At 50.4% G+C, this 26,549-nt stretch overlaps 1 protein-coding gene and 1 long non-coding RNA gene across 2 annotated transcripts; one reads left to right on the top strand and one right to left on the bottom strand.

Moving 5' to 3' along the window:
* Nucleotides 1-390: 390 nt before the first annotated feature.
* LOC137470035 (fibrillin-3-like) lies at nucleotides 391-9,874 on the bottom strand. The gene is made up of 4 exons (XM_068183018.1): nucleotides 9,775-9,874; nucleotides 7,715-9,637; nucleotides 6,929-6,939; nucleotides 391-3,224 (listed from the first exon to the last, which is right to left on the bottom strand). Exons 2-4 carry the CDS (start codon nucleotides 9,445-9,447, stop codon nucleotides 1,339-1,341), a joined length of 3,630 nt encoding a protein of 1,209 aa, XP_068039119.1. The 5' UTR covers nucleotides 9,448-9,637; nucleotides 9,775-9,874; the 3' UTR covers nucleotides 391-1,338.
* On the top strand, nucleotides 3,265-4,055 carry LOC137471731 (uncharacterized). Its single transcript, XR_010997808.1, has 2 exons — nucleotides 3,265-3,439; nucleotides 3,795-4,055. It is a non-coding gene; the product is annotated as an uncharacterized lncRNA (long non-coding RNA).
* Nucleotides 9,875-26,549: the final 16,675 nt, after the last annotated feature.

Here is a 26,549-nt window from a genome sequence, read left to right as displayed (position 1 = left end):
AGCTCCCTCCTTCCCACTACAGCCAAACTGTCCTAAAATAAACCTGGCACATCCACAGATTTACAGCCCTCACTCCATGTGGTTTCACTTTTATCCATCCCAAGGGATCCATGGACAGGACCCTCAGTTATCCAGCCTTCAGGATAACGACCTTTTAGGAAAACCACAATTCCTACAAATGCCTCATTTTTATTTTCCTGGGAATTTGCAGCGGAGGTTTAGCATTCCAGGGGGGATGCTGCATGCTGGGAAGTTCATAGAGTGGCAGGAGGGAATGTGGGGGAACAGAACCCCCCAGTTCTGATCTCAGGCTTCCAAAACTTCCACCACTCGAGGATAATATTTCACCAGCATAAAGCTGTCAGCGCCCGCTCTGACATTCTCGCTCCAATGGCAGCCGGAACAGGACCCCCTTTGGCTCCCCAGGGAAGGATGGAGCCGGAAAACTAGATCCTTTTCAGAATTCCCCCCCAGTCCGTGGCTGGGAATGAGCGGCGCGCTGGATCCCGCCCCCTGGGAATGTTTTGCCTTGGGATAGAGTCAGCCCAGCACGAGGGAATAGGGAAAATCCCTTTGGGTGGGAGGGGTCGTAAAAATATCCCAAAACCAACAATTTAAGGCAACAACAGTGGAAAGTCATGGAAGGAACTGGATGTGGCTCTGCAGCACTGCAAACCTTTCCTACAAAACCCATCCCGGCAGCCTTCGTGTCCCTGTTTAACCTCAACATCCCGCAAAAAATAAGGAGAGGGAATGGGAATCAGGAATTTGAGTCCCACCTTGGTGACACCGAGCCTGCTGTCACCAGTGGGTTAAGGTGACAAGTGCTTCCCACAACATCTTTGCTCCTCCTTCCCTCAGCTTAAAACAAACAAACCCCATCCCAAAGAAATGCAGGAGCCTTCCAGTTCGGGAAAACCATCCAGCCCGAGGGAGGCGGATTTGGGTCGAGGTGTCCTTCCTAAGTCCCCGCCTTGGTCACACCGTGCTCTCATCCCACGGATTTAGAGTCACACACGGAGTCGTCCCACCTGGGTCTTTCCTTGCGGTTTTCCCGACCGCCCTCTCGGGAAAAGGAAAGCTGAATGCCAAATAAGCGGGAACGGAGCAGGAGCGGAGCAGCCTCTGGGTGTTCTGCTGTCCCCGCTCTCCGGCGCCAGCATTCCAAGAGCCGGCTGGGAAGCAGCGAGTATTTCTGGGAGTGGTGTGATCACAGCTTTTCCCCAATTATCATTCAAAAATTCCAGCCGGGCGGCGGGGAGGGGGGCGGGGTGGGGGGGTTGGCGGCGGATAAATGTCACCCAGTTCGGTCTCCCAGTGTCCGTCCTACGGATGTCCCTACGGCTTCTGTGCCGAGGGGACGGGCTGAAGTCCCAGGTCCTTCTCGTGGGGGCCGCTGTACTTGTAATCCATGGAGCCGTGGGAGCGACAGCGCTTCCTGGCCAGGTGGAATCCCAGAGCCAGCAGGGCCAGAAGGCTCAGAAGGGCACCCCCGGCGATGCCCACCAGCACCCCGGGGTGCAGCTGCTCCGCTTTCGGCGGGGGCCGGCTGGGGACGGGCGTGCGCGGTTCGGGCTCCAAATCCCCCGAGGACGCTTCCTCGCCATCTCCGTCCACGATGCAGTCGACGCCGCGGAGGTAGTAGCCGTGGGGGCAGTGGCACTGGTAGCCGCCGGGGGTGTTGGTGCAGTTGAACTCGCAGTGACCACTGTCGCACTCATCCATGTCCACGCACAGCTCGTCGCCGTCCAGCACGAAGCCCTCGGGACACTCGCAGGCCCCGCCGGCGTCGCACACGGCAGGGCACTCGGTGGCGTTGCAGTGCAGGCGGCAGAGGGTGGCATCCAGCGGGTCCACGGCGTAGCCGGGGTGGCAGCCGCAGCGGTAGCCGTCGGGCAGTTCCTCGCAGCGCTGCTGGCACGGCGCCTCCCAGCAGGGCGGCAGGGGCTGGCAGTGCCCATCCACCATCCTGTAGCCGCTGTGACACTGGCACTCGAAGCCACCCTTGGTGTTCACGCACTTCTGCTCGCAGGGGCCGGGCTCGCTGGCGCAGTCGTCGATGTCCTCACAGCTGATGCCATCGGCCGCCAGCCGGTACCCGACGGCGCACATGCACAAGAAAGAGCCGTCGGCCACCACGCAGTGATGCTGGCACTGTGCTCCCTCGCAGGGCGAGCGGCACCCGCGCCCGTCCGGGCCCAGCACCGCGCCCTCGGGGCAGAAGCAGCGCGGCCGCCCGCGCTCCTCCGCGCACGTCCCCGCGCAGCCACCGCCGGCCAGCTCGCAGGGCCACGCTCCCGGGGTGTCGCGGCCCCAGCGCGGCCCCGCGCCGTCCCCATCCTCGCAGCGCAGCTCCAGCCCGAGGTCAGGGATGAACGCCACGCTGCGCGGAGGCAGCGCCAGGAAGTCCCCTCCGCGGGCGCCGAAGGGGGTGGCGTAGGTGACAGGGACGCCGTGCTGGGTGGCCAGGCGAGGACAGCTGCCTCCGTAGCTGTACTGGCAGAGGAAGCCGTCGGCCGGCTCCTCGCAGCGCCGCTCCTCCCAGCGCAGCTCCCGGGACACGGTCACGCAGCGCTCGCCGCAGCGCTGCCCCGACGGCGCCCAATTGGTGTAATCGGTGCTGTGGTCGCCGGTGACCCAGCGGAAACCGCGGAGCCGCCGGCTGGGCTCGGTGCAGGACAAGGAGGGTGACAGCGACAGCCCGAGCCAGAGCCGTCCCTTGCGGTTCTGAAGCAGCAGCGCGATCGCCTCCTCGGCCACGGTGGAGCGCACGGTCATGAGGTGTCCCCCGCCCCGCTCGCAGCCCTCGCTGGCGCCGGAGAAGGGCCGGGACGCCCAGAACACGGCGAAACACTCGTGCTCCAGGCACTGAGTGCCCGCGGGGGACAGGTCCCGCGGCTGTGCCAGCGCCACCGTCCCGAGCAGCAGCAGCGGCAGCAGCGGCCGCATGGCCCGCGGAGGGGGCGGCCGGCGGCGCCCCGAGCTGAGCATGGGCCGCTCCTCCCAGCCGCCCCCTTTATAGCGGCCCTGGCGGGGGAAGGAAGCGCCCGTGGGGCCGGGAGTGACTGCGGCGGTGAATCCCGGCCGGGCGCTGCCCCCGCCCCCGCCCCGTGGCCCTGGCTCCCTTCCCGCATCCTCCCGGCGGCTCCGCCCCGGCGGGGCCCGCCCGGCAGCGCGGGGGGGCCGGCAGCGGCCGGGCGGGTGCCGGGGAAAATGGGGTGAGCCTTGGGAAAAAGGGGAAACAGCATCGGGATTTCACAGGAGGGGGCCTCGGGGTAGGAGCAGCGCCGCTGAGAATTGTCACCCCGCTGGGATCATCATCCCGCTGGGATCTTCATCCCGCTGCGATGTCACTCAGCTGCTGCCACAGTGCCGGCACTGCGGAGGTCACAGCTCAAATCCTGTGTCCAGCTCTGGATCCAGCGTGGAAAGAAGAGAGGTTGGACCGTGTCCAGAGACGGGAATGGAGCCAGGAAGGGGCTGGAGCACCAGGAGGGAGCTAGGAAAGGGGCTCAGCCTGGGGAAAAGGAGGCTCTAGGGGGGACATTTTCCCTCTCCGCAGCCCCTGACAGGATGGTGGAGTCAGGTGGGCTTGGGATCTGCTCCCAGGGAATAAGGAACGGGATTAAGGAAAACGGTTTAGGTTTGATTAGGGAAGACTTCTTTAATAAAAAATTAACATATAATTATGTATGTCCATCTAGAGTTATATAATTTATATAGTTCTACTATTTGGTATTATTGTTATTAAGCATTATTATGACCCTTCTCCCCATCTCCCCTATTCCCCACAGACACCTCCGAATGGATATCCCATTCCATCAGTTTATCCTTGGGGGATCCCTCTGTGCTGCCAGAACAGAGCCAAGAGCAACCTAAAAATGCAACCTAAATGTCCCAGGCTTCTCCACTCCACAAAAAGGGGATTTGAGGTTGTTTTGTCATGGAATTCCAAACCCCTCGGGCACTGCAATTGTCCTTTGGGATGAGCAGCAAATCCCAATTTCCTCGGATCATGGCAAGGAGGTTTCTTTATAAAACTTTATTAAACTTTACTGAACTTTATTGAACTTTGTTTGTCCTTTCTTAAACCCTTGGGGTTTGTTTTGTCCTCTCACAACCCTGGGTGCTTCCTATAAATCCTGAGAGGCTGTGGGGAAAAGAGAAGTTTGGAATAATAGTAATAATAATAATTATAATAATAATTAATAATTAGCTATTATTTAATCCCATTGGACGTTTTGGATCTGCCACAAAAATTGAAAAGAAATGTCCACGGAATTTAATTCCAGCAGCAGGTATGAACCTCAAGGAGAAAGTGTCTATGGGGGAGCTTGGAACAAAGAATTTATCCAAGTAGGATCATTCCCAGGAATCTCCTAGAGAGCTGGATAACTCTGACCTTTATTGGCTTTAGGAACACATGTTGTTCCCACAATTTTCACTTCACTATTTCCAATTCTTCTTCCACTTCTCTTTTTACTTCTGCTTCTGTTTTCTGGAGAAAACTACCAAGAGAAGGGGGAAAACATCCTGGCAAACCACAGGAAAAGAAGGAAAGGAGAATGCAGTGGAGATGAAAAAAAAAACAAAACCCCAAAACAATAAATTTCTACTCCTGCTGTTATTTTTTTTTTTCAGTAACTGCAAACCCAGATAAAAAAATTCCTTGTCAAGGTTTTGTCCAGGAAAAAACAGAGCCTTCCCAAACAATGATCCCACCTCACTGGCCTTGCCCTATTGACGCTTGTCCCTAAAAGATAATCGCGATGGGGTGGGAGGAATGGGATTAATCACGGTTTCATAATTCCCTCTTATCCCACTGCTCTGCCGGCTGAGTCAGGGTGCCAGCACTGCCCTGCCTGCTGACAGGCTGCTTTTCCTCTTCCCCAATCCCATTAATCATGTTTTCCCTGCCTTTCCCGTTGGCTTTGACTCATCTCGGCTGTCCCTGTCACTCTACTCAAAGCGGGCACTTGGAATGCTTGTCCTGACCCCTAAATCCGGGAGTTTGTGTCAACAGGGGGGAATTTTTGGCTTCTTTGAAGGGTTTTGGGATGAGGTTGCTCTGTTGGAATGCTGGCAGTTGTCCATGAGGGAATGGAAAGCAATGGAATGTAAAATAATATGAAATATCATGGGATAATAGGATCTAAAAGGGGTCTATCCTATTATTTGATCCTGAAAAAGACCTCACGCAGAACGGTGCTGAAATCAAAGGGATTGCTCATGGATTTGGGATCTTAGTCATGGGATTAGAGCCTTGGTCATGGGATTGGAACTTTGGTTGTGGGATTGGCACCTTGGCCATGGAATTAGGACCATGGCCATGGGAAAGGAACCTTGGTTGTATGACTGGGACCTTGGCTGTGGAATCAGGACCTTGGTTGTGGGATTGAGAACATGGTCAGAGGACCTTGGTCATGGTCTTAGGACCTTGCCCATGAGTTGAGGTCTTTCCTCATGGGCTTTCCTCGTGGTTTTAGGAACTTGGTCATGGGATTATGATCTTGCTCATGGACTTGGGCCCTTCCTCCTGGGTTTAGGGACTTGCTTGTAGATTTGGGACCCTGTTCATGGATTTAGTGCTTTGCCTGTGGCTTTGGGACTTTTTTTATGGGTTTAGGACCTTCCTCATGGATTTAGGACTTTCCTTGTGGTATTGGGATCCAACACAGCCCATTGCAATGCCTCTACCCCCTGGCCTCAGCAGAGATGAAGGGACTGGCCCCTGCCCAGGACCACAGATCCTGAGAAAGGATAAAATAATGGAATAAGCCCTAGGAAAGGATTTGGGATCACCACCCACCTACCGTAGGGAACACAAGGATTAGGAGCACCAGACCATAGATTTTTAGCAATATCTTTATTAAAACCCACTACAAACATATTTTTGTTCAAGTTTTCTTGGAATTTTATCTGGAGAGAGGTGTTGGGATAACTTTATGCTGTAAATCCAAGAGTTTCATTCTGGGAAAGCAAAACACTCATCCATGACAAAAAAATCCAAGGAGCAGGATGAACATCCCATCACCTCTGGAAGACAGGGCACCAAATTATCTTGCTCCAACTTGTGGGATTCACCAGTCCCTGGACAACTCCCTAAGGAGGCCACAGATCAAGACGTGGCAGGAAAAATGAGACATAAGGTTGAATCCAGGTGGAATTGCACCAGGAGGGAGGATGCTACAGCAGGAAATATTCCATTAGGAAGAATCCAACCTAAACCTTGGCACAAATTCCTGTCTTCCCCTAGATCCATCATCATTCCCCAGTGGAATACACAGAAGTTGCAACAGAAATTAGGATTACAATTTTTTGGGAATAAACAGCACACCTCAGGTTTTTCCCAGCTCTGATTCCACCCTCACCCTTCCTTTTCCTTTTTTATAGCCTTATATCCCATAAAAAAACCCCAAGGTTGTCACTTCCCACAGATCCCAATCCGGCATAATTACATGGGATTCCCTTCATTGATCCAGCTACTCCCAGTGCTCTGCTGGCTTGGGATTTGGGAATTTTTGGCAGGATTTCCAAGAATCCTACTGCTGCAGTCCCCCGCTTTCTCCCAGCCCAGGCAGAACATGGAAAACATTCCTATCAGCTCCATTTTCCTGTTTGCAGCTCACAATGGAGCCCCAAGACAAGAAAAAAGCAGGAAAGGGTTTTCCTCAGCACATGGAATGACAGGATGCAGCTCCCTACCCACTGCAAACTCCTTTGTGTTCCATTCCCAGTCCGGGAGCAATTCAGCTCCAGGGACAAAATAACTCAAACAGAAACTTCAGGAAGCTGCTGGACCCTTCAAATCCTGTGGCTGATCTTTCCCAGCCCTTCATAGCATGGATAAACCATGAAGAAGGTGCTGCTGGATGTGGCCCTCATGATTCTTAGGAGAATTCCCATCTTAAGGACTTTTGGGAAGTACCTGGGGAGCAACTTGGCCCAGAGAGTTTTTTGGGAGTTACAAGTTTTACACAGAATAATCAGCAAATATTCCAATTCCAACGTGTTCCTTACACAAGGAAAGAGGGAAAACACACTCAGCCGGGAGCCCGGAAGGATTCTTCCCCAAAAAAAAAGATCCAACAGGAAAAGCCCAGCCTCCCATGTGGCTGATGGGAAGGAGAGCATTGTTTTCTCTGTTTAGAAGTGGATTTAGGCAGGATACTCAGGAAAGGAGGAGGTGGTTATTCCAAACACAGCTTTTCCTACCTTTATGCCATTCTTTGGCTCTGTGATAAGCAGTTTTCCCTCGTTCAGGTGACAGATTTTTAATAAAACCCTTAAAAAAGTAACCCTTAAACCCCACCCTGGTTGTGCCTGCAGGGGCCTGTTCAAGCTCTGCTGAGGCACATTCCAATTTCAAACCCTTTTCCACCCCAATTTCAAACCCATCCCAACTTCAAACCCTTTTCTATCCCAATTTCAAACCCTTTTCCAGGAGAACGAGACAAATCCAGAGAGAGCGATGTACAAGGGGCTGCAGGAGAATTCCAAGTGAGAAGTTTCCCTTTAGGAACATGATCCCATAATTCCAAATTTGACTTTTGGAGCAGAGCTGAGGAGACAAATTCCACTCCATTCCCTCTCCCCTCTCGTTAACCCTTGGAGCAGCAGGACTGTAAATCCCACTAGAACAGCCAGAGGAGCTCACTTTGGGCACAAAGCATTCCCTCCCACCCTTTCACTGGGATTTTTAACCCACTCCTACCTGCGCTCCCCGCGGCTCTCGGGCTGCTCGGGCACCCAACAATAATTATCGGCCGCATTTTTGGCCGGCGGCTTCTCTCTCTTGGCCGCCCTTTTCCTGCAAGCCACGAGCGCCAGGGCGAACGCCAGCAGGAGCAGGATGGCCACCAGGCTGCCCACGATGTAATAGAGCAGCAGCCGCGGGCCGTCGGCGCTGTGCTCGTCCGAGCCGACTCCCAGTCCGGCGGTGGGCATTCCCAGAGTACGCGGGATGCTCGTGGTCCATGGGATGCGCGTGGTGCGTGGGATGCCGGAGCTTTGCGGGATGCCGGAGCTCTGTGGGATGCCGGAGCTCTGTGGGATGACGGTGGAGCTCTGTGGGATGACGGTGGAGCTCTTTGGGATGCTGCTGGAGCTCTGTGGGATGCCGGAGCTCTGTGGGATACTGTTTGGGATCGCGTCTCCGGGGCTGCAGCCGTGGCCATCCGCGTCCCGGAGGGAGCCAGGCGGGCACAGGCACTCGTAGCCGCCGGGGAAGTTGCGGCAGGCGCCGGGACACGGATCCCGCAGGCATTCATCCACATCCAGGCAGGACTCTCCTCCCGGCTGCCGCTGGAAGCCGGGCCGGCAGGCGCAGCGAAAGGAGCCGGGAATATTTATGCAGAGCTGCGGGCACGCGTGGGGCTGGGCACACTCATCCACGTCGTGGCAGTGGTGGCCAGCGGGCCCCGCGGGGCTGTAGCCTGGCCGGCAGTGGCACTGGAAGCCTCCGGGAAAGTTGTGGCACTGGTGCTGGCACGGCCCCGACTCGCACTCATCCACATCCGAGCATCCGCGGCCGTCGGCTGCCAGGGCATAGCCAGGCTCACAGCCGCACTCGAAGCCGCCGGGCAGCGCCCGGCAGGATCCCTGGCAGGGATTGGGATGGCAGGAATCCTCGGGAACGCAGGAGGCCATGTCGGCGGCCAGCACGTAGCCAGGTAGGCAGGCGCAGCGCGGGGACTCGCCGTGCCCATCCAGGCAGCGCTGCTGGCAGCCGCCGTTGTGGTGGCCGCAGTTGACCGGGCACAGGGGACCCGGCGGGTGCCAGGCGAAGCCACCCGCGTCTAGCGGCCCCTTGCAGACGGCGAAGGCCGAGGCTCGGCCGCTGTCGCACTCCACCTCGGCCAGCGTCCCGAAGGGAGCGGCGGCCAGGCGGGCGCTGCGCACCCCGAACGGGGTGGTGTAGGTGACCGTGCCGCGGCCGGCCAGCGGCAGGAGCCCGCACATTCCCTGGAAGATGAACTTGCAGAAGAAAGCCGGGAGCGTGCTCCGGCAGGCGCGGTCCGCCCAGCCGCCGGGGCCGTGCGGGCCGGGTGGCCGCAGGGCGACACAGCGGGCGCTCACGCAGGTGACCGCCGGCTCGGATGCCCACTCCGAGAAGTTGCCCGGCTCCCCTCCGGCCGCCCAGGAGAAGCCTCGCAGCGGCTCCTGCGGCCGCACGCAGTGACCCCTGGGCAGGGCAAGCCCGAGCCAGGCCGGGCCGGCCCAGTCGGCTCTGGCCAGCAGCTCCCGCAGCCGCGCGGCCTCGCCGGCGCTGCCCACTGGCGCCAGGTTGCCCCCGTTATCCTCGCAGCGCTCCTGGGCGCTTTTCCAGCTGCTCTCATCCCGGTGCAAGGTATAGCAGGCACTGTCGGCACACAGCACCTCCACGTCCTCCCCTCCACAGCTCCAGGCCAGCAGCAGCAGCAGCAGAAGCGGCCGGAGCGTGGCCATCCCGCCGGACAAACGGACAAATGACCAGCGGAGTCACCTCCGGCCGTCACATCCCGCTGTCCCGCCGAGCTCTCCCGAAACACATCCTGTGCTCCCGGCTTTCCTATTTATCACCGGAGGCCACGGCTTCCTGTAGCGTGCACCTCGGTGCGCTCCCCGGCTTCCCTTTGTGAGAAACACGCTCACTCTCCTGTGAAAATTTTAAAAGTTTAATAAAGGACAGTAGAAGACAAAGTAAAGCAAAGATTACAGCCGGGTGCATCTTGGCACTCAGCCAAGAGCACACCTTCACCTTCAGGGATACCCCTTAAATACCTTTTCCATTACCTCAGTCCTTTGCATCTTCATAGACCTTTATGCATATCCATAAACCAGTTTATATATTCCGGGAACTATTTCACACGGCCCCTCCTTGGGTCCGCCTTTTTGGAGCCTGCATGTCACTTGGGTGTGGCTTTGGCTCCTCTTTATCACTTCCACTTTGGGCCTTGGTCCACACTTTCTTCAGAGGGCAGATGCTGATAGTCGGCACATCAGTAGCGGGATCCTCATTACACGTTCGCTGGATGTTATTCCGACCAAACAGAGAGTTCAGTCATAACTACCTCAGCTGCCACTACTGCTATGTCTAAGATTTTGTTAATAGCAGAAATAAAAGCAAAGTTATTTTAAGATTATACATACAGCATTCATCCTAATATTTGCAAAAAGCCAACAATAGAATGTGTTTATAACAACTTTCCTGCAGGGTCCTCGCTCCTGTCCCAAAGTTTTGGGTAAAACACGCTGCGTTCCTGCTTTTTTTTTCCCCTCCAAGAATTTGATTTATTCCCTCCGGCAGCAGCTGAGTTTTCCAAGCCCTAATAGGAGCCGGGATTTTTCAGGCACATGTTGCTAAAAGGGGAAGAAAAACATCTCGGCTAAAAAGCCGTGGGATCTGTGGATATCAGCCTCTAAAAAAGAGGGAATATTTGGCACAGCCTCTCCTGCGCACGCGCTAAGATTCCAGCACATTTTTCCCTTTCTTTAAATAGACAGAAGAGCCCTGAAATAGGAGCTGGGTCGTGGGAAGGTCCTGGGAATACCGGGATGGAGCCAAGCTAGGCCAGGCTCCGGTGCCATCCCAAGCAGCACTGTCCTGGCATTCCATGGATGAGAATTCCTCACTGAATTCTAGGTCTGGGCTGGAAAAGCTCATCCATGAACAGAGCAGGGGCAATTCCACTGGAACAGGCAGTTCCAGATCTTGATGCTGAGATGCTCCGTGGTAACAACTGGGCTGATCCCAGTTCCCTCCGTGCATTCCTAGGATTTCTTCTGAAGTGTCAACCTGGCAGCAGCAGATTTAGGATTTAACCCTGGGAATCTGGGTAGTCTTTTCCTGCTTGGCACACCCATGGATCCACTGCCCATTCCAGGATTTCTTGGGTTAGGTGGGTTTGGAATTCCTGAGGGAATGGCTGCAATCCAACAGAGAAATTAAAACCAGGAATCTCCTTCTTCACTTCCCTCCTAAATAAAAAAGTTGCCAAAAATCCCAATAAAACTCTGGATTATTCCCAGACCTGCTCATGCACAGCATTCCTGGGAAAGCCCTGACTGCTGGAATATCTTCTGGAATCTCCTATCTGAGTGAAGGTTCAAGGAACCACAGCCAATGCTCCCAAACTGGAGCACTGTGGGAAAACAACTTCCCAAAAATCTAGGAGGGAGAAATCCCACCTAGATGCTGTTTCTAACTGGATTTATCCAGAATTCCAGGAATGAGGGAATTTTTTTTTTACTTGGAATAAGAGAGTTCAGCACAGAAGCAGTTCCCTGCTGCCAGCCCAGGACATGGCTCCGCTGCTGGAAAAAAACAGATCATGGTTTGTCCGCCCAGTGGATCCCATCCCACAATTTTCCAACAGATAACTTCTTCCCACATCCCAACCTGGCTTTTTTTTATGTAACCAAGTTTTCCTGGACAAAATCTGGGAATTTTTAACTAAAGCTCCTCTGGATATTACCAAACTGGGGAAAATCCCAAAATATTGACATATCATTGAAATATTAAAAGTCATTCCAGGATAATCAAGGAATTGGTGGGAATGTTCTTTCTTAGATGTGTAGGATGTCCAGTCAGGAATTCTGTTTTAGGGAAGAGCTTCTTGTTCAAAACCATGGAATATTCATGGAATATTTGCAAAAATAAAGCTAAAAACCTTTTCCAGTGTTTTTTTTTTGTTTGTTTTTTTTTTTTGTTTTTTTTTTTTTTAATTAAAAAAAAAAAAGTTTATCCTTCTTTCCAAGAGTTTAATGGATAGGAAAGCTCCTTCCCATCACTTTTAGGAAGATCTCCACGTTCCAAGCTTATGTGGGAATATTTTGGGGAATTTTTGGTGCTGCTTTGATTTTTATTGAATATTTCACATTCCTTAAATTTTCTTGGATGTTCCCATTGAGAATCCAAGTCCTGGCTCTAAACTTTAAAAGAATTCTCTTTCCTAACCTCCTTTGGCTGAACACATCCATAACCCCCCATTTTCCATAGGAATCCAATCCCAGTGTTCTCCTGGGGATCAGAATTCTCACTGAAGGGAATATCCAATAGGATTAATTAAAACAAATTAAAAATTGGAATTGCTGAAAATGAAGGAATTGGTTTAAAAATGTCTCTCAGAGGTTAAAGAAGGAAAAGGGCGTGGAATGTGTGACGTCAGCAGTGGCAAATCCCAGGACTGGGATAAGGGACAATGGAGCCAGAGATGGGGACACCTGTGCAGGGAAAAGAATTGGAGGAACTCAGCTCCCTCTGGAGACATCAAAGGACACAGAGCTGGGGTTGGGAAGCTCTGGCAAGGCTTTTGGAATGGGGGAGCTCCTGTTAAATGAAATTTTGGGAATTTGGGCAATGTAGAGGAGCAGGAATTAGCAGGGATTTAATGGGAACAGAATTCCAAGTGCCAGGAAAAGGAATTGCTTTGTTTAGGTTTTCACATCCCTTCTCCTCTGCTCTGGGGAGGTCCCACCTGGAATTCTGCATCCAAGTTTGGCTCCCAGCACAGGAAGGATGTGGAGCTTTTGGAGCAAATCCAGAGGAGGTACCAGGAAAATCAGAGGGATGGAGCAGCTGTGCCGGGAGGAAAAACGGAGAGAATTAGAATTACTCAGCCTGGCAAAGAGAAGCTTCAGAATGATCCAATTCTGGCATTCCAGGAGCTGAAGGAGTCAAGGAGGAAAACAGGGAGAGATTATTCCCAAGGGATGGAGTGACAGGAGAAGGGGAATGGCTTCCCACTGCCAGGGAGCAGGCTTAGATGGAATATTGGGAAGAAATCCTTCCATGGGAGCGTGGGAAGGCCCTGGCACAGATTCCCAGAGAAGCTGTGGCTGCTGCATCCCTGGAAGTGTCCAAGGCCAGCTTGGAGCACCCTGGGATAGTGGGAGGTGTCACTGCCCATGGAATGAGATGAGGAACTAAGATCCCTTCCAACCAAAACCATTCCATGATTTTTTTCATGGGGTGGCTGAATGCTCACTTAGATGGAAATGAAGAAAGGAAGAAGCGGTTCCCATCCCAAATATCCCTTTTCTTCTAGGTATCTCCCTCCCTTTCATGGAAGCAGGGAATTGACTCCTTGGAGTCCAGATTCCACACTGGCATTTTTGATCCTTCCCTCCCTTTATCCTGTCCACGTTTTTCCAACATTGGAGCAATTTCCAGGCTAAAGCTGGAGGAGGAGGGATGTTCAAAACAACCCAGAGCAAATCCAGGAATTCTGTATCTCTCCAGATAAAATCCAAGACAAAATTCCAGGAGCTCCATGGGGTCTCTTCCAGGTGTTTTGAGCAGCTCCAAGGAATTTGCTGGATGCCAAGTCAGGACATGATCTCCGAGTTTTGTCCCATTTTTCCAGCCCACTTTGTGCTTAAAACCAGGAACTCCATTTCTGTTTCCATTTGGAAGTGGTCGCTGTGATTTCAGGGAAAAGAAATCCCACTGGGCCCCAGCAGATCCATGCTTTGAAATTTCTTTGGGATAGAAGTGGAGCACTGTTCCCAAACTATTTCCTCCTGGAAGTGGAAGGACTGGAGCACGTCTGGAATATTATGCTGGAGAGCAGCTGGAAAAGTGGGAATCATGCCTCTGGAAACCTTCCATCCAAGAAGGAAAAGCTCAGCAGATCCCAGTGGGAACAGGACAATCACCCTGGGGAAAATCCTCACTCCAAGGGATGTTTTACCTCTTCCTTTGTTATCTGAGGAATTTTTTTATTATTATTGAAATTTTCATGTGTTCAGAGCACTGGAATTGCTGACTGGATTGTCCTGGGTGGTCCACGGTGGGAATGTGGAGCAGGAACAACCTCTCCTCCAGATGGAGCCAGTTTAGGAAAAAACAAGAATTCAGTCCGAGGCTTCCACAGGGATGGATCCCTCCTCCCACCGGGATATTCTCCAAGGAATATTTCTGAAGGAGCTCTGGAATAGAATGGGGAAGGTGAAGGAGAGGATGGAGATCAAATCCCAACCCAAATTCTCTGTTTTTCATTCCAGCAGGAGATTTGGGGATATTAATGTTGGAATGTCACCAGGACACCTGGAGAGCACACACACAAATAAACTCTGGGATTTCTCCAAACAATCCAACCCATCCGGAGGGGCTGAACTGGGATTTGGAGTTCAGACCAGATAGAGTGGGGGAAATGCTGCAGCTCTGCAAAATTCCCTCTTATTCCCAAACTTCCTAGTCATCCAGGATGAGCCATCAGGGAATTTGGCAGTTCCTTCTGTTCCTGAGGGAATTCCAATTCACCTCCCCAAGCAGGGATTGCCTAAGGAAATTAAAATTGGGAAAATTTGTGCCCCAAAATACAAAGAAATTGGAGAATTCACTAAGGATGGGGAATTCCTGTGTGGTTTTTACTGGGATTTGTGTTCCTTGTGGGAAGCTGGAGGCAAGAGGGAACATCTTTAGGATACTTTGGAGCTTTTTTTTGGCTTAAATTGGGATTTTCTGCTGGGCATTCCCACTTTTAGCTTATCCTGTTTGGTGGCAGGATCAGTTTTCCAGGTGGAATAATTAAGGAATAACTAAAACTAAAACTAAAACTAAAACTAAAACTAAAAAGGAGTGTATCCAGAGACAGATGCTGCCTGAATAAACATGGAATTACCATGAGAAGGAAGCATTCCAGGGGATCCATGAGGAGTTGATTCCTTCTTTTTTTCCTCTCTGTCTCACACTTTTTTCCCCATTGAAAACAAGTTTTACCTGCCCACAAGAGCTGTGGGGAACAGAATTTCCAATTTCCACCTAAAATGAGGATCAGGCCATCCAAAGTGATCCCTGTATTCCCATGTGGTGCCAGAGGGGGAATCACAAAGAAAGCAGTTTAAGACCCAGCCTCGTGATCCCAGAAATGGGGACAGGCAAGTCTGGAAAAGACGCTGGGATCCAGGATGGAGGATTTGGGTAAACCCATTTTTCTTTGTGATGTTTAGGACATCCCACGCATCGATCAAGGAAGGTGTATCCATAGATTTTTTTTTTTTTTCTTCCCTGGAGCGGAGTCAGGGAAGCGCTGGGCTCTCTTATTAAATATTGATTTCCCCACTTTGGAGGCTGTTTGCTCATCCCACAGAATTCCCTGCCTGTTTTCCTTCCCCTTCCTGTTGGAATTCCCACATTTGTGGCACAATCCAGATTTCCAGTCCTTCCCAAATTCCCGCAAGCACAAAAACCAAGGACGGGGTTAAAGCGGGATCTGGGCTCACCCCGGCTGTTCCAGCTCCAACTTGCGCTGAGCTAATCGGGATTTGCTGCCATTCCTAAATGTCATTCCCAGCCAGAGGGGCTGGGAGGGCCGGGAATGACTCAGCCCTGGCATAATCCCAGAGTTTCCAACACCCCCAGCTGGATTGTTCCCTGTTTTCCCATTTTCCTCCCGCTTTTTTAACGCTGTCCCAGCCCAGCTGCACCGAATCGCTTTTCCCGCTGATGTGCCAAATCCGGGGAAGGAGGTGGCTCTGGAATGTGAAGGGAAAGGCAGGGTTGGAAACACATCCAAGGCTCAGGAAACGCCGGGTGTTGCCCAGGCAGGGCGGCAACAACTGGAAGGAAAAGCAGGGTGGGATTCTCCAAAGGGATGAGCGGCTCCTCCAGACCCTGCCCAGCTTTCCCGGGATCATGGTAGCAGCGTGGGATGGGCTCGAAGAGGGGAATAAAAGTGAAGACATTCCAAAAAAACAGGGATGTGGCTCCACAAAGGGGGAAATCCAACCTGCAGTGGAAGTAGGATAGTTAATTCCTTGTTTTCCAAAGGGGTGGGAATGCGATGGGCTTTAAAAAATCATTCCCAACTCAGTCCAGCCTGGGATTATTGTCGTCCTCATCCTGATCTTTCCAGAATCTTCTCCCCCCAGATAATCCCATTTGGAATGTGGGATCCCTTTGCTGGATCATGTCGCAGAACAAATTCCATAAAAAATAGGGAATTATAAATATTGGCATCTACTGGGAAATCCAGAGCCCCTCATGTCAGGATGTGGCCGCTCCAGCCCCTTTTCCCATCCAAGCAGAGATCCCAAAATTCAGAAGGGAGAGGAGCCAAAAGTTCAAATATTCCTTAAAAAAAAAAAAAAAAAAAAAAAAAAAAAAAAAAAAAAAAAAAAGGCAGGAAAATGGCTCAAAGCACATGAAAACATTAAGGTCATTCTCGGCAGGAGCTGATCCTGGCAAAGCCCGGATTGCTCCCACTAGCAGCATCACCATTCCTGCTCCCTACACTGGGCTCTTTTCCAGGTTTTTCCTTCTATCCTGCAAATCTTCCTCCTTGAAGATGAGAAGGAAGAGGGAGAGACTCCAGCCAGGCATTGGATTTGCCCCAGGATGGGGTGGCACTCATGATTCCAGGGATAGGAGGGGAATCCTGAGGGAAAAACCATCTGTTTTCCTTTCTACTGATAGAGTTTGTGGCTGGGAGGTGAGAAAAATGGGATATTCCCACTGGAATTTTATTTTTGGATTGAAAGATTATCCCAGGTCGCTTTATTTCTCCATTGGATGCTGATTCGGGGTATCTTTTTTTAACCAGGAATAGCGCAGGATTCTCAGTTCCATATTTTCCCCCTTTTCCCCCATTCCTTTGCAAACTTAGAAGGAATTTCTGAGATTCCATTACTTCTGGGATGTGCTTCCACAGGGAAGGAGATGCTTCAGGTAGGGAGCAATTGCACAGGCAGGGAAGTGGGATTTGCTCATGTATCCATCTTTTTTCAAGGAGCACTGGGAAGTGCTGCTGGAACTTTATTCCCATCAAATCCAGCGGAACCCAGGATCACCATGGAACTACCCTTAGGGAAAATTATTCCATAGTAACCTCACCCCACATCCAAGTATAAACACAAAGCCAAGGGTAGCCAAAGAGAAGTGGGAGCCCATTCCCACTTTTTGATGGATTTGTTTTCCAAGACCCAGGGTTCTGCTGGAAGTCCCACTTACAATAGGAAAAACTGGGCCAGGCTTCATTCTCAACATCCTGGATCCAGGAAAGCTCTGTTTTCACTCCAAAATTTGCATCCCAAGTTCAGCACATGGATTGGAATAACCATTCCCTGTTTTTAGCCCCCATCCCATGGGAGTCAGGCCCTGGATGCTGCTGTTTTCCCACTTGGGATGTGGGATGATGCAGATCCCAGTGCCAGGAATTCCTGGGCATTCCCTGCCCTGCAGAACCAGGTCCAGCTCTGATCCACTTCCCAAATCCCTAAAAATCCTAGGATCCTTCTTTTCCATCTCCCTGTGTGTTCCGTTTAACGGGATCTAAGTGGGAATAAAATTCCTGTTCCCACCTGGGCCAAAAGAAGGAAATATTCCCCTGGAATTGCTGATACTGTGGGTTTTGCCTTGAAGATCCCAAGTTTCGAACATCTTTGGATGTGGATAAATCCTTGGAAAACTGTTCCATCCCTGCCCTCGGAGCCCCAAGGCAACTAAAGCTAAAAAATGCTCTTGGCACATTCCAAAGTTGGAATTTTGGACAAAAAACTGGCATGGGACTCAGGTGGCTCCTGGGACAGCTATCCCAGGCTGGCTCCTTCCCTTCCAGATCATAGGGAGAATCCAGATACAAGGAATTTGAGTGGTTTTAACCCAAATCCTACAAGGTGCTTCCCTAAATCCCAAGCTGGGATCCCTGTTCCATACCCAAAGCTGAGCCTCAGAGCCCACCGTGATGTATGAGCTTGGAATTCCCGTGGGCGAATCCCTGTGGCAGGATCAGAAGTATCTCACCTCCTTCTGGGAGTTGCTGGAATGACAGAATTCCTAAAGAATTCCCATTTTACCCTGTTCAAGCCCAGGCAGGTTTGACCTCGGTTCCCACAGTTTGTGTGGAACAGATGGATTGAAAATCCATGGCAAACAGGAGAGAAGAAAAGCCCTCTGCTGTTCCCAGCTGTTGGTGCACCAATTCCATGGTTTGGATTGGGAAAAACACCAAAATTCCATTTTTTCATGGAAAAGATTCCCAGTCCTGAGCAAAACCTGGTGGGATTTCCAGAGCAATTCCAAGCTGCTTTTCCTTTTCCTTGTTGCTCCAAGTTTTCTTCCCTTTGGTTTTGTTCAGTTTAACTCTTTTTCCTCTTCCCCCTCCTATTTATCCAAGGAAATGGGGCTGCTTGGGAATTCAATGGGAGGAAGGCAGGAGCTGCTGGCTCCACATCCGGGGGCTGCTGGGGGGATCCGGAGGTGCTTCCCTAATTTTTAATGGGATTGAGGAATAATCTCCTATCAACTCCACTGGAAAACTGATGGAGGGCTTGGAAAAATGGGATCCCAAAAGCTGGAGCCAGGGCAAACCAACTCTTAGGTAATTTGGAAATTTTGGAAAAGGAGAAAACAAAACAAGCTCTACAATTCCTGGGAAAAGTCAAGCAAGGTTTTAATTCCTTGCTTGGGCTCTGGGAAGAAGCAAATCCTGCCCTTTTTGCAGCATCGCCAGGATCTCAGGTTTTCCTAGAAAGGGATAGCCTTTGCTCCGTGCTTGTGATTTATGTGGGAATCAATCCCTGCTCCTGATCCCGGGGTAATTAGAGTCACCCAGCTGGGAGTGAGCTGGGAAGTTGGGAAGTGGCTGGGATTCAATCCCAAATGTGTTCCAAATCCCTCTGGTGTTGGGATGGGGCTCAGTGGCCCAGGGAAATGTCCCCAGATCTTCCCAGAATCTCAGAATCCCAGACTGGATTCAGGCCAGAGGTCACCACCACCGGGGCAGGACATGCAGCTCCCTTTGGATTCGCTCCATTATAACAGAGGCTAGATTAACAGAATTTAGGGATCAAAATCCTGCCTTAAGCCGGGTTCTAAACCCCATGCCAAGGTTTTCTTGGAGCTTCTTTGGGAAGCCAGGGCGTCACTCCATGGCCAAGGCAAGAGCTCTCAGCCCACGGCGGAGTGGGACATGGATCCTGGCAGGATTTCTCCGGAAAACTTGTCGCTCCCAGTACAATGCCCAATTTCCTGCTGGGAGGGTCCAAGCAAGGCAGGAAAACATCAGCACTTTTCCAGAGGTTCTGAGCTCTGCTTCCCTGTCTGCCTTCGGAGCAGGGACAATCAATCCTATGATTTTTGCTGGAACTGAGCTGCTGTCAATCCTCACCTTGGACCCAGCCTATGGATGCACCAGAGCTTCTCATAACCTTGGGGATGAGAGCTCTGTAAATAAAACTTGGGAGTGTTAGGAATGTGGGCAATAAAGATAAGGGCTGGGAAGGCTGGGCAGAGTTTTCTGGCTATAGAACATGTCCCAAGGCTGCTCTTTTCCCTCCTTATCCACAAGGCTCCATAGGAGGTGGGTGCTACTGCCAAGGGATGTGCCGGAGCTGGGACTGCTTCAGCTGGAATTTCCCTGCCTCAGCAAGGAAAAAAAAGGGAATATGAAGTGAAAATTCCCTGGGCTGCTGGGGAGGGAATCACAGCTGGAGGAAAATCTTCCCTTGATTCCACACCCAACTCCAAGGTTTGGTTTTTTTTTTTTTTTTTTCACCCTGAAAACAGGGAAGAAAATGCTTCCTTATAGGTTTAAAAGGTATTTTCCTTCTTTTCCACCACTATTTATTGGTGTTTCTGTAGGATCCTCCTCCATGCCATGGCTGTGGACATACAGTGCTGGATTTGCCTGTGGAAAGGGAATGGATGGAACAGAGGGAATATTGGAACTTTGGTGCAGCATTGGGAAAATGGAAACAGGCACAAAAAACCATGAATTGGGATCCATTCTCCAGCTCCTGAGATGGGATTTCACTGGTTAATTATGGCCACATTCCCATGCTGGAAAGGAATTAGGGATCATGTTCCTGGTGCTCCCTGTCCTGCTGTAATTCCAAGGGTTTTACCTTTCCCGGGAGCCAGCCCAGCTTGCCGGGTTATCTGTGGCTTTTTCTGGACCTCCCTATGGAATTTGGTTTAGGCCAGCGTGGAAATGGGAAGAGCCCTGCGGATAAGCATCTGGATCCTGCCATTGTTATCCTGAAAGGAGCGGCAGGAGAAAGGTGGGGAGGAACCAGGGATGCTCCGAACAAACTGAGCTGATTTTTCCAAAGGGATAAAATCCTTGGATTCTTGTCCCTCCCGGCCACCTGCAGGCCTGATCCCAGCTGGAGGCAACTTTTCACTGACCTCATTGAGCAAACATTCCCTCCTCCCTGGTTTTGCAGGGAATGAGACACTGGATGCACTAAATTGAAGGAAAAATCCATGGCAAGAAACCAGGAGCCTGTTCCTAAAGGCTGAGCCCATTCCCAAATCCTCCTGGGATTTTGTGAGGGCTCCAACTGAAATCCAAGCTGGATCCCTTCAGCTCAGGAGGGTCCATTTCCCCTTTTTCCCAAGGAATGTGCTGTGCCAAGGTCAAGCTTCCCATTAATTCATCCTGCTGGAGCTGATTTGTTTCCTGATTAAACACCCCAGGTTTGGTGTGATTTACCCAAAATTCCCTGTAAAAGCCTTATCAGGCAGCTATTGGGATACCCCAACAGGGCAGCTAGAGCTGGATAGAGCCAATATTATCCCTAGGGAAGTGGGAACCATGAACTGGAAATGGGGCAACTTGGAAAATAACAGGAATGTCATTCTCATCCTGCAAAGAAACAGAGGGAAAAGAGCGGGGATGGATTTGATCCCAGTTAAATGGGATTGGTTGGTTTATTGCCAGCATTGCCACAGCACCCATGGCTCCTCTTCCCACTGTGTTACCCTGGATATGGGAATTCCCAGCAGCTAACCAGGATTGTTCCCTTTGAACTACACCTTGGCAGAACTGGAACCAGGCACCATCTCCAGGATTATTAACAGGAAGAGATGGAAAAGTGGCATCCCCTGGCTCAGCCGATGATTTTAGGAATGTGCAATGCTGGCACCGCCTTTCCTTGGAGCTTTTCCCTGCCTGATTTCCCAATCTTTATTTCCAAATCCGTAGCATTCCAGACTGATCTCCTATGGAATTCAGACTATAAATTTCCCTGTCAGTTCTGGCTCCGAGTGGGAATGCTGATGTTGAAATACTCCCACCTGGATTTCAAAAGCCATTCTCTAAAGGTGGAGAATCCACCTTATCCTGGGGTGATCCATACAGGATCAAACAGTCACAGCTCCAGGGATGAGGAGTGAGTGGTTTCTTTTGGCGGGATCCATTTCCCCCCAGAATTGCTCTCCAGGTATTCCAGGTGTTTTCTGGGAATAGCAGTGACTTGTTCTTCCCAATTCTGTGGGATTTTAGGGATTGTATTTCCTGCTTCATTCCCTCCTCCTCTGGAGGTCTCGGTGCCAAACTGGGGAGCCCAAACCCACCGTGGGAACAACCTGGAATGTACCCAGAGCTGCTGGAAAAATCCCAAGTTGTGGTCCTGGTTCTGTTGCCATGGTAAGGAGCTTTTGGATTCTATGAGCACAGTGGAGTGGGGTCATTCCTGGTTTTCCTGCTTGCTCCAGCCAGGATCCTAGCAAGAACAGGGCTCCTTACCATGAGCTCCACATTCTTATCTTGCTTTTCCAAAGGGAACTGTTCCAGCTTCTGCTGCTGGACACAGTGGGATCTGGCGGTCTTTCCCTGCTTGGAATGCCCTGGGATGGCTGAAGCACTTTCTTGGGAAAAGGGGATTAGAGGGAACAGCCTCTTTCCGTCAGAGCAAACTCTGGCTCCTGCCAACATTTCACTGGGAACAGCTTGAAAGGATTGGAAAAACCCCAGGGAACATGGATCCCCGGAAGAGATTCGCCTCCTCCATCACAGTGTGCATGATCCACCGTCATTCCTGCCTGGATGCAAATTTGGGACTACTCAGGAGTGAGGTGATGAATCCATGAGTGTCTCAGAGGCAAACCCCTGGGATGGGATGTGTCAGCACAAGAATTCCTAAGCAGTGTGATCCAGTTGGGATGAATTTTAGTTTTCCAAAGCCCGGATAAGGAGGGGTTATCCTGGATCAGGTGGACCTGCCAGGCTCGGAATGAACAGGCCCTGTGGAAAGAGCAAGGTGTGGAGATTCTCTTGGAATTCTCTTCCCAGCAAAGTAACCAAAGTGGCTTTTCCACCTTTATTGGGAATGTTGAGAAGAAGGGAGAGGTGGCAAGGTATCCTCCTAAGCTCCATTCCGAACCGCTCCATGCCAGGGAGGAGCGCTTCCTCCCTGGGTGCAGGAACCGCTTCCTGCCAGGGTGCAGGAAGCCACTCCTGCACCTTGTCCTTGGAATTCTGGAATTCTGAGCTTCTACTTCCTTCCCATGCACTCCCATTTTCCAGAGGAACACCTGATCCCCACCTGATCCTTGTGGCTCAGCCTGCAGTAACCTTGTCCCAGCTCTGGTAAAAGGCGGGAAAGCTCGGATGTTGGCATTGCAGTTGGGAATTCTGGGCCTATAAATGGCTCCCTGCTCCTATCCCAGCTCCAGGTGCGTGTCCTGAATTCCCAACTTTTGGTCCAGAGAGGAAAGTGCTTGTGGAGTCACACGGATCCACTCCTGAATTTTTCCACAGTCTGTTCCCTTGGGAAGTTGGAAATGTGCATCCACAGCGTCTCCTGGATGAGCATGGATCCTTGGAACCAGATCCATGGACCTAAAAATGACATTTAAGGAAGTTTGGATCTTTTTACCCTTCCTTTTGGCTTCCTTCCCTTGTCTCTTCCACGTTTTTCCCTGACACTTTCAGGCTCCAACTTGTTTTCCTATTTTTATTTTTTCTAAGGATGGGGTTCCATGTCCTCATATGCCTGGGAGTAGGTAGACATTAAAAACACAGATCCATTATATTTTGGGATGTTCTTCCAGCTTCCAATGCAAGCCTGGGCTTGGCATCGCCACTGCAGCCATCCTGGTGGCTCCCAACAGATTTTTGGGATAACTTGGAGCCAACTCTCCAGCTACTGGAAAACCTCCTGACTCCATGGATCCCTCTGAGCCATAAAAATGGATCCATAAAATCACCAGCCTTTGGAATGTTAGTGGGTACCCAGTATCTGCTGTTGTGATTCCCGTATGGAAAAATAAAGGAATTTTAGATGGAATTAGGTGTCACATTATGTCCAGCCCCCAGGTTTTTGTTTAATGTAATTCCCTATGGAATGTGTTTTCCCTGAGGAGAAGGTCCCAGAGGTTGAATCCATCCATTTTGGTGCTGGAGTTTGCCTTGCCTGTGGTATCCCAGAAAATTCCTTTGCACTTGGAGCCTTCCCCATGCTTGCAACAACATTTTCCTATTTCTCTGCAATCCTGGCTTATAAGGGATAATGAATCCAAATGGGAGAAATTGGAGGGGGATGTTCTGGGGTTTGGAACTCCAGCTCCATTCAAAGGGATACTTTTCCTTTATCCACCTTGGCATTCCTCCATCCCTGAAATTCCTGGCAATCATTAAATATCCTGGAGTAAAAGCAGATGCTTTAACAAAGAGTTTGTAGCCCAACCCAAAGTCAGTCCTGCTGCTTTTCCAAAAGTTATCTGGCCATTCCCAACCCCACTGCTCCCTAGGAATAGGATTTTTTAAGTGCCAGTTGGGAAAATATTCCTTTTAAAGATGAGTGGTCGGTCTGGGAACACTTGTGGAGATGGATTTTTGTATATTTGAAGGTGGACATGATTCCAAAAGCCATTCCTGAGATTAACTGGGATAATTATTGGGATCATTATTAGGGATAAGCACAAAGGTGGAAAATTAGCGGTGGGAAAACTCAGTAAATCCTTCTGCTCCTCCTCCTCCAGAAATCCCTAATCTGCACTTTTATCCCGAAGGCTGGCATGACCCTGAGCCCCACGTGGGCATTCAAGCCTCATTCTGCAGTTTAAAGCTTAATGACCATGCCTAATGACTGTGCTGGGAGCGAATGGTGATGGATCAAAAGGGATTAACTGGGATTTTAATGATCTTGGACATTTGGCTTGAGATGAGTTCCTGGTGTTCCATCGGCTTTGTGGGATGGATCTTGGCATAGACCTTCTCCAAGCAGGAGAGCTGAAAGGAGAAAAGATGGAATAAGATGAAGGCAGATGGGAATTTCTTAATGGAATGAGGTGTTAGCATTGGAATTGCTCAGGGAAGTTTGGAGTTCCTATCCCTGGAGCAGTTCTGGAACGGGATAAAAGCAGATGGATGGAATGGGTTGTCAGGCTTGGGAATTGTCCAGGAAGGTTTGGAGGCTCACTTGTGGAAGTGTCCTGGAATTGGAGATGAAGGAGATGGGAATTTCTTCATGGAATGGGATGTTAGCATTGGAATTGCCCAGGGACATTTGGAATTCCCATCCCTGGAACAGGCCTGGATGAAATATGAGATGAAGGCAGATGGGAATTTCTTCATGGAATGGGTTGTTAAGGATTGGAACAGCACAGAAAAGTTTGGATTCCCATGGAGTCCAAGGAATACCTGGACGTGGCACTCCTGGGCTGGGTGACAGGTTGGACTCAGCGATCCCAGAGGTCTTTTCCAACCTCAGTAATTCCATGGGATTCTGTGGACTAAAGGCAACCTCCAGAGCTGCAGCTGGGGCTGAGCTTCCCCAGCAAGGCCTGGGATGACTCATCCTGAAATTCCCCAAAATATTTTGCCAGGTGTTTGTTTCTCCAGGCAGCTGCTCCTTCCATGTTTAGTCATTCCTGCGCCAAGATTACACACCCAAACTGGGACTGAAAAAGGGCATTTTCTCATCCCTGCAGGAGCACCTGGAGGCAGGAATACTCTACTCAGAAGGCAGGAATATTCCTGGAGGCAGGAATACCTCTACTCAGGTTCAGGATGCAGATATAAACTGAAATTCCTGTTTTTTCCCCAAATAATTTGGATTTGCAAACCACGGTGAGCGCTCAGCACTAAGGAAAAATAAACACTGAGGGAAAAATATTATTGCTGGGAAGACAGATATTTACATTAAAAAATATTGGGATAATTCTGATGGCTAAAAGTCAAGACGCTTCTGTAGGAGGACGAGAAGTTGGGATCTTGTGACGGAATGCTGCTTTCTGGGGAACAAGGGAAAAACACAGCCAGCTGTTGGAAAAATATCACTTAATCTGATGTATTTAGATTTATTTTCCTTATAATTTTCCCTGGTAAACAGCTGGGATCAGCTGGAATTTGTCCGGAATCACCTCCATGAAATCAGCAGCTCTTTTAATCGGAGTCTTGGAACATAAATCTGGCAGGAATTCCCTCTTTTCTTGCCATTAGGAATAACTTTGGGGGTTGTTTTGCTGGATTTCTTCAGGCTGGCAGCAAGGTGCTAATCTGAATTTACTCCCTGGGATCCTCGACATTCCGAACAGCTTTATCGTGGAATATTGAGTTGGAAGGAACCCTGTGGAGAAGAGGGGGGGAAAAATTGAATTTTCCCCCCCATCTCCTTTTGCTAATGGAATATTTGTTTTATATTGAACTGTAACTAAACAGGAGGCTGCTCCTTTCCAAGCAGGAAAAGCATTAACATCCTGTCCATTAGCTGGAGACTAAACATTATCCACCTGTTTTCCAGATCCCAGATGGAGAAATGGGATCTTTAGGATATTCCATAACCCCCAGACTCAACTATTTCAAAGTTCAACCAGAACTCAACTATTTAAAAATCAATTAAGACATTTTCAGTTTGGGCTTGACTGGGAGTGTTAAGGAGTTAAAAATGCGTGGATCAGGCCTTCAATATCCATGGAAAGTGATGGAAAATCCTTTGCTTCCAGAGGCAACTTCTGGGTTTGATGCCCACTGTTTAGCAGGGGTTAAAATATTTGGGAGAAGAAGGAAAAGAAGTTTGCAAAGTGCCAAGAGCTTAAAAATGTGTGATAAACAAGTAAATGAGCTGTGCTTAGGATTTATTTTGTGTCAGAAGGAAAACATCATAGATACACTCCCAGAATTTGGATTTCCATTGTCCTAACACATCACTTGTCAAGACTGTGGGGTCAGGATTGCAGGGAATTTATCCCAAAGCAGCCCCACTCCCTCTTCCCCTGAAGCCGTGTGAATACATCCTATCGCAGTCACTGCTACACAGGAATGAGCTCCCAGGAAAAATGAGAGGGAACATTTGGAATTCACAGCCCAGAGCCAAAATCCTGGATGCCTTCATGCCCAGGGTGCTGCTGAGCTAGCTCCGAGATCATTCCAGAGAAACCTTCCCAAGCTGGGGTCTTGACCTTGGAGGGAGCCCTTCCAGTGACTCCTGGATGTGTCCCCACATCAGGGACATGGAGTTGGCATCCAAAGTGCTGGCTCCATAACCCCAGGGAACACAGAGAGGTGAAAAGGGCTTTTAATTGAATTGTTATTTATTTTTTATTTAAATATATTTTATTTAATTCATTTATCACCTTGATCCGTAAAAGTCGTCAGTTTTCCAGAGCTCCAAGTGTTCAGCCTGGACAAGAGAAGCTTTGGGATGACCCAAATGCAGCATTCCAGGACCTGAATGAGCTACAAGAAACATGGAGAGAGATTATTCCCATGGGCCTGGAATGGTGGGACAAGTGGAAATAGTTTCCCACTGCCAGACGGCAGAGATAGATGGGATATTGGGAAGAAATCCTTCTCTGTGAGGGTGGGAAGGCCCTGGCACAGGTTTCCCAGAGAAACTGT

This window comes from Anomalospiza imberbis, chromosome 3 (assembly GCF_031753505.1).
Source record: "Anomalospiza imberbis isolate Cuckoo-Finch-1a 21T00152 chromosome 3, ASM3175350v1, whole genome shotgun sequence".
Classification (NCBI taxonomy): domain Eukaryota; kingdom Metazoa; phylum Chordata; class Aves; order Passeriformes; family Viduidae; genus Anomalospiza; species Anomalospiza imberbis.
The sequence above is the reverse complement of the archived record's forward strand: the minus strand, read 5'-3'. Positions and strand labels throughout refer to the sequence as shown.

Excerpts from the sequence above, each read along its gene's own strand:
- LOC137470035 (XM_068183018.1), bottom strand. The coding sequence starts at position 9,447 with ATGGCCACGCTCCGGCCGCTTCTGCTGCTGCTGCTGCTGGCCTGGAGC.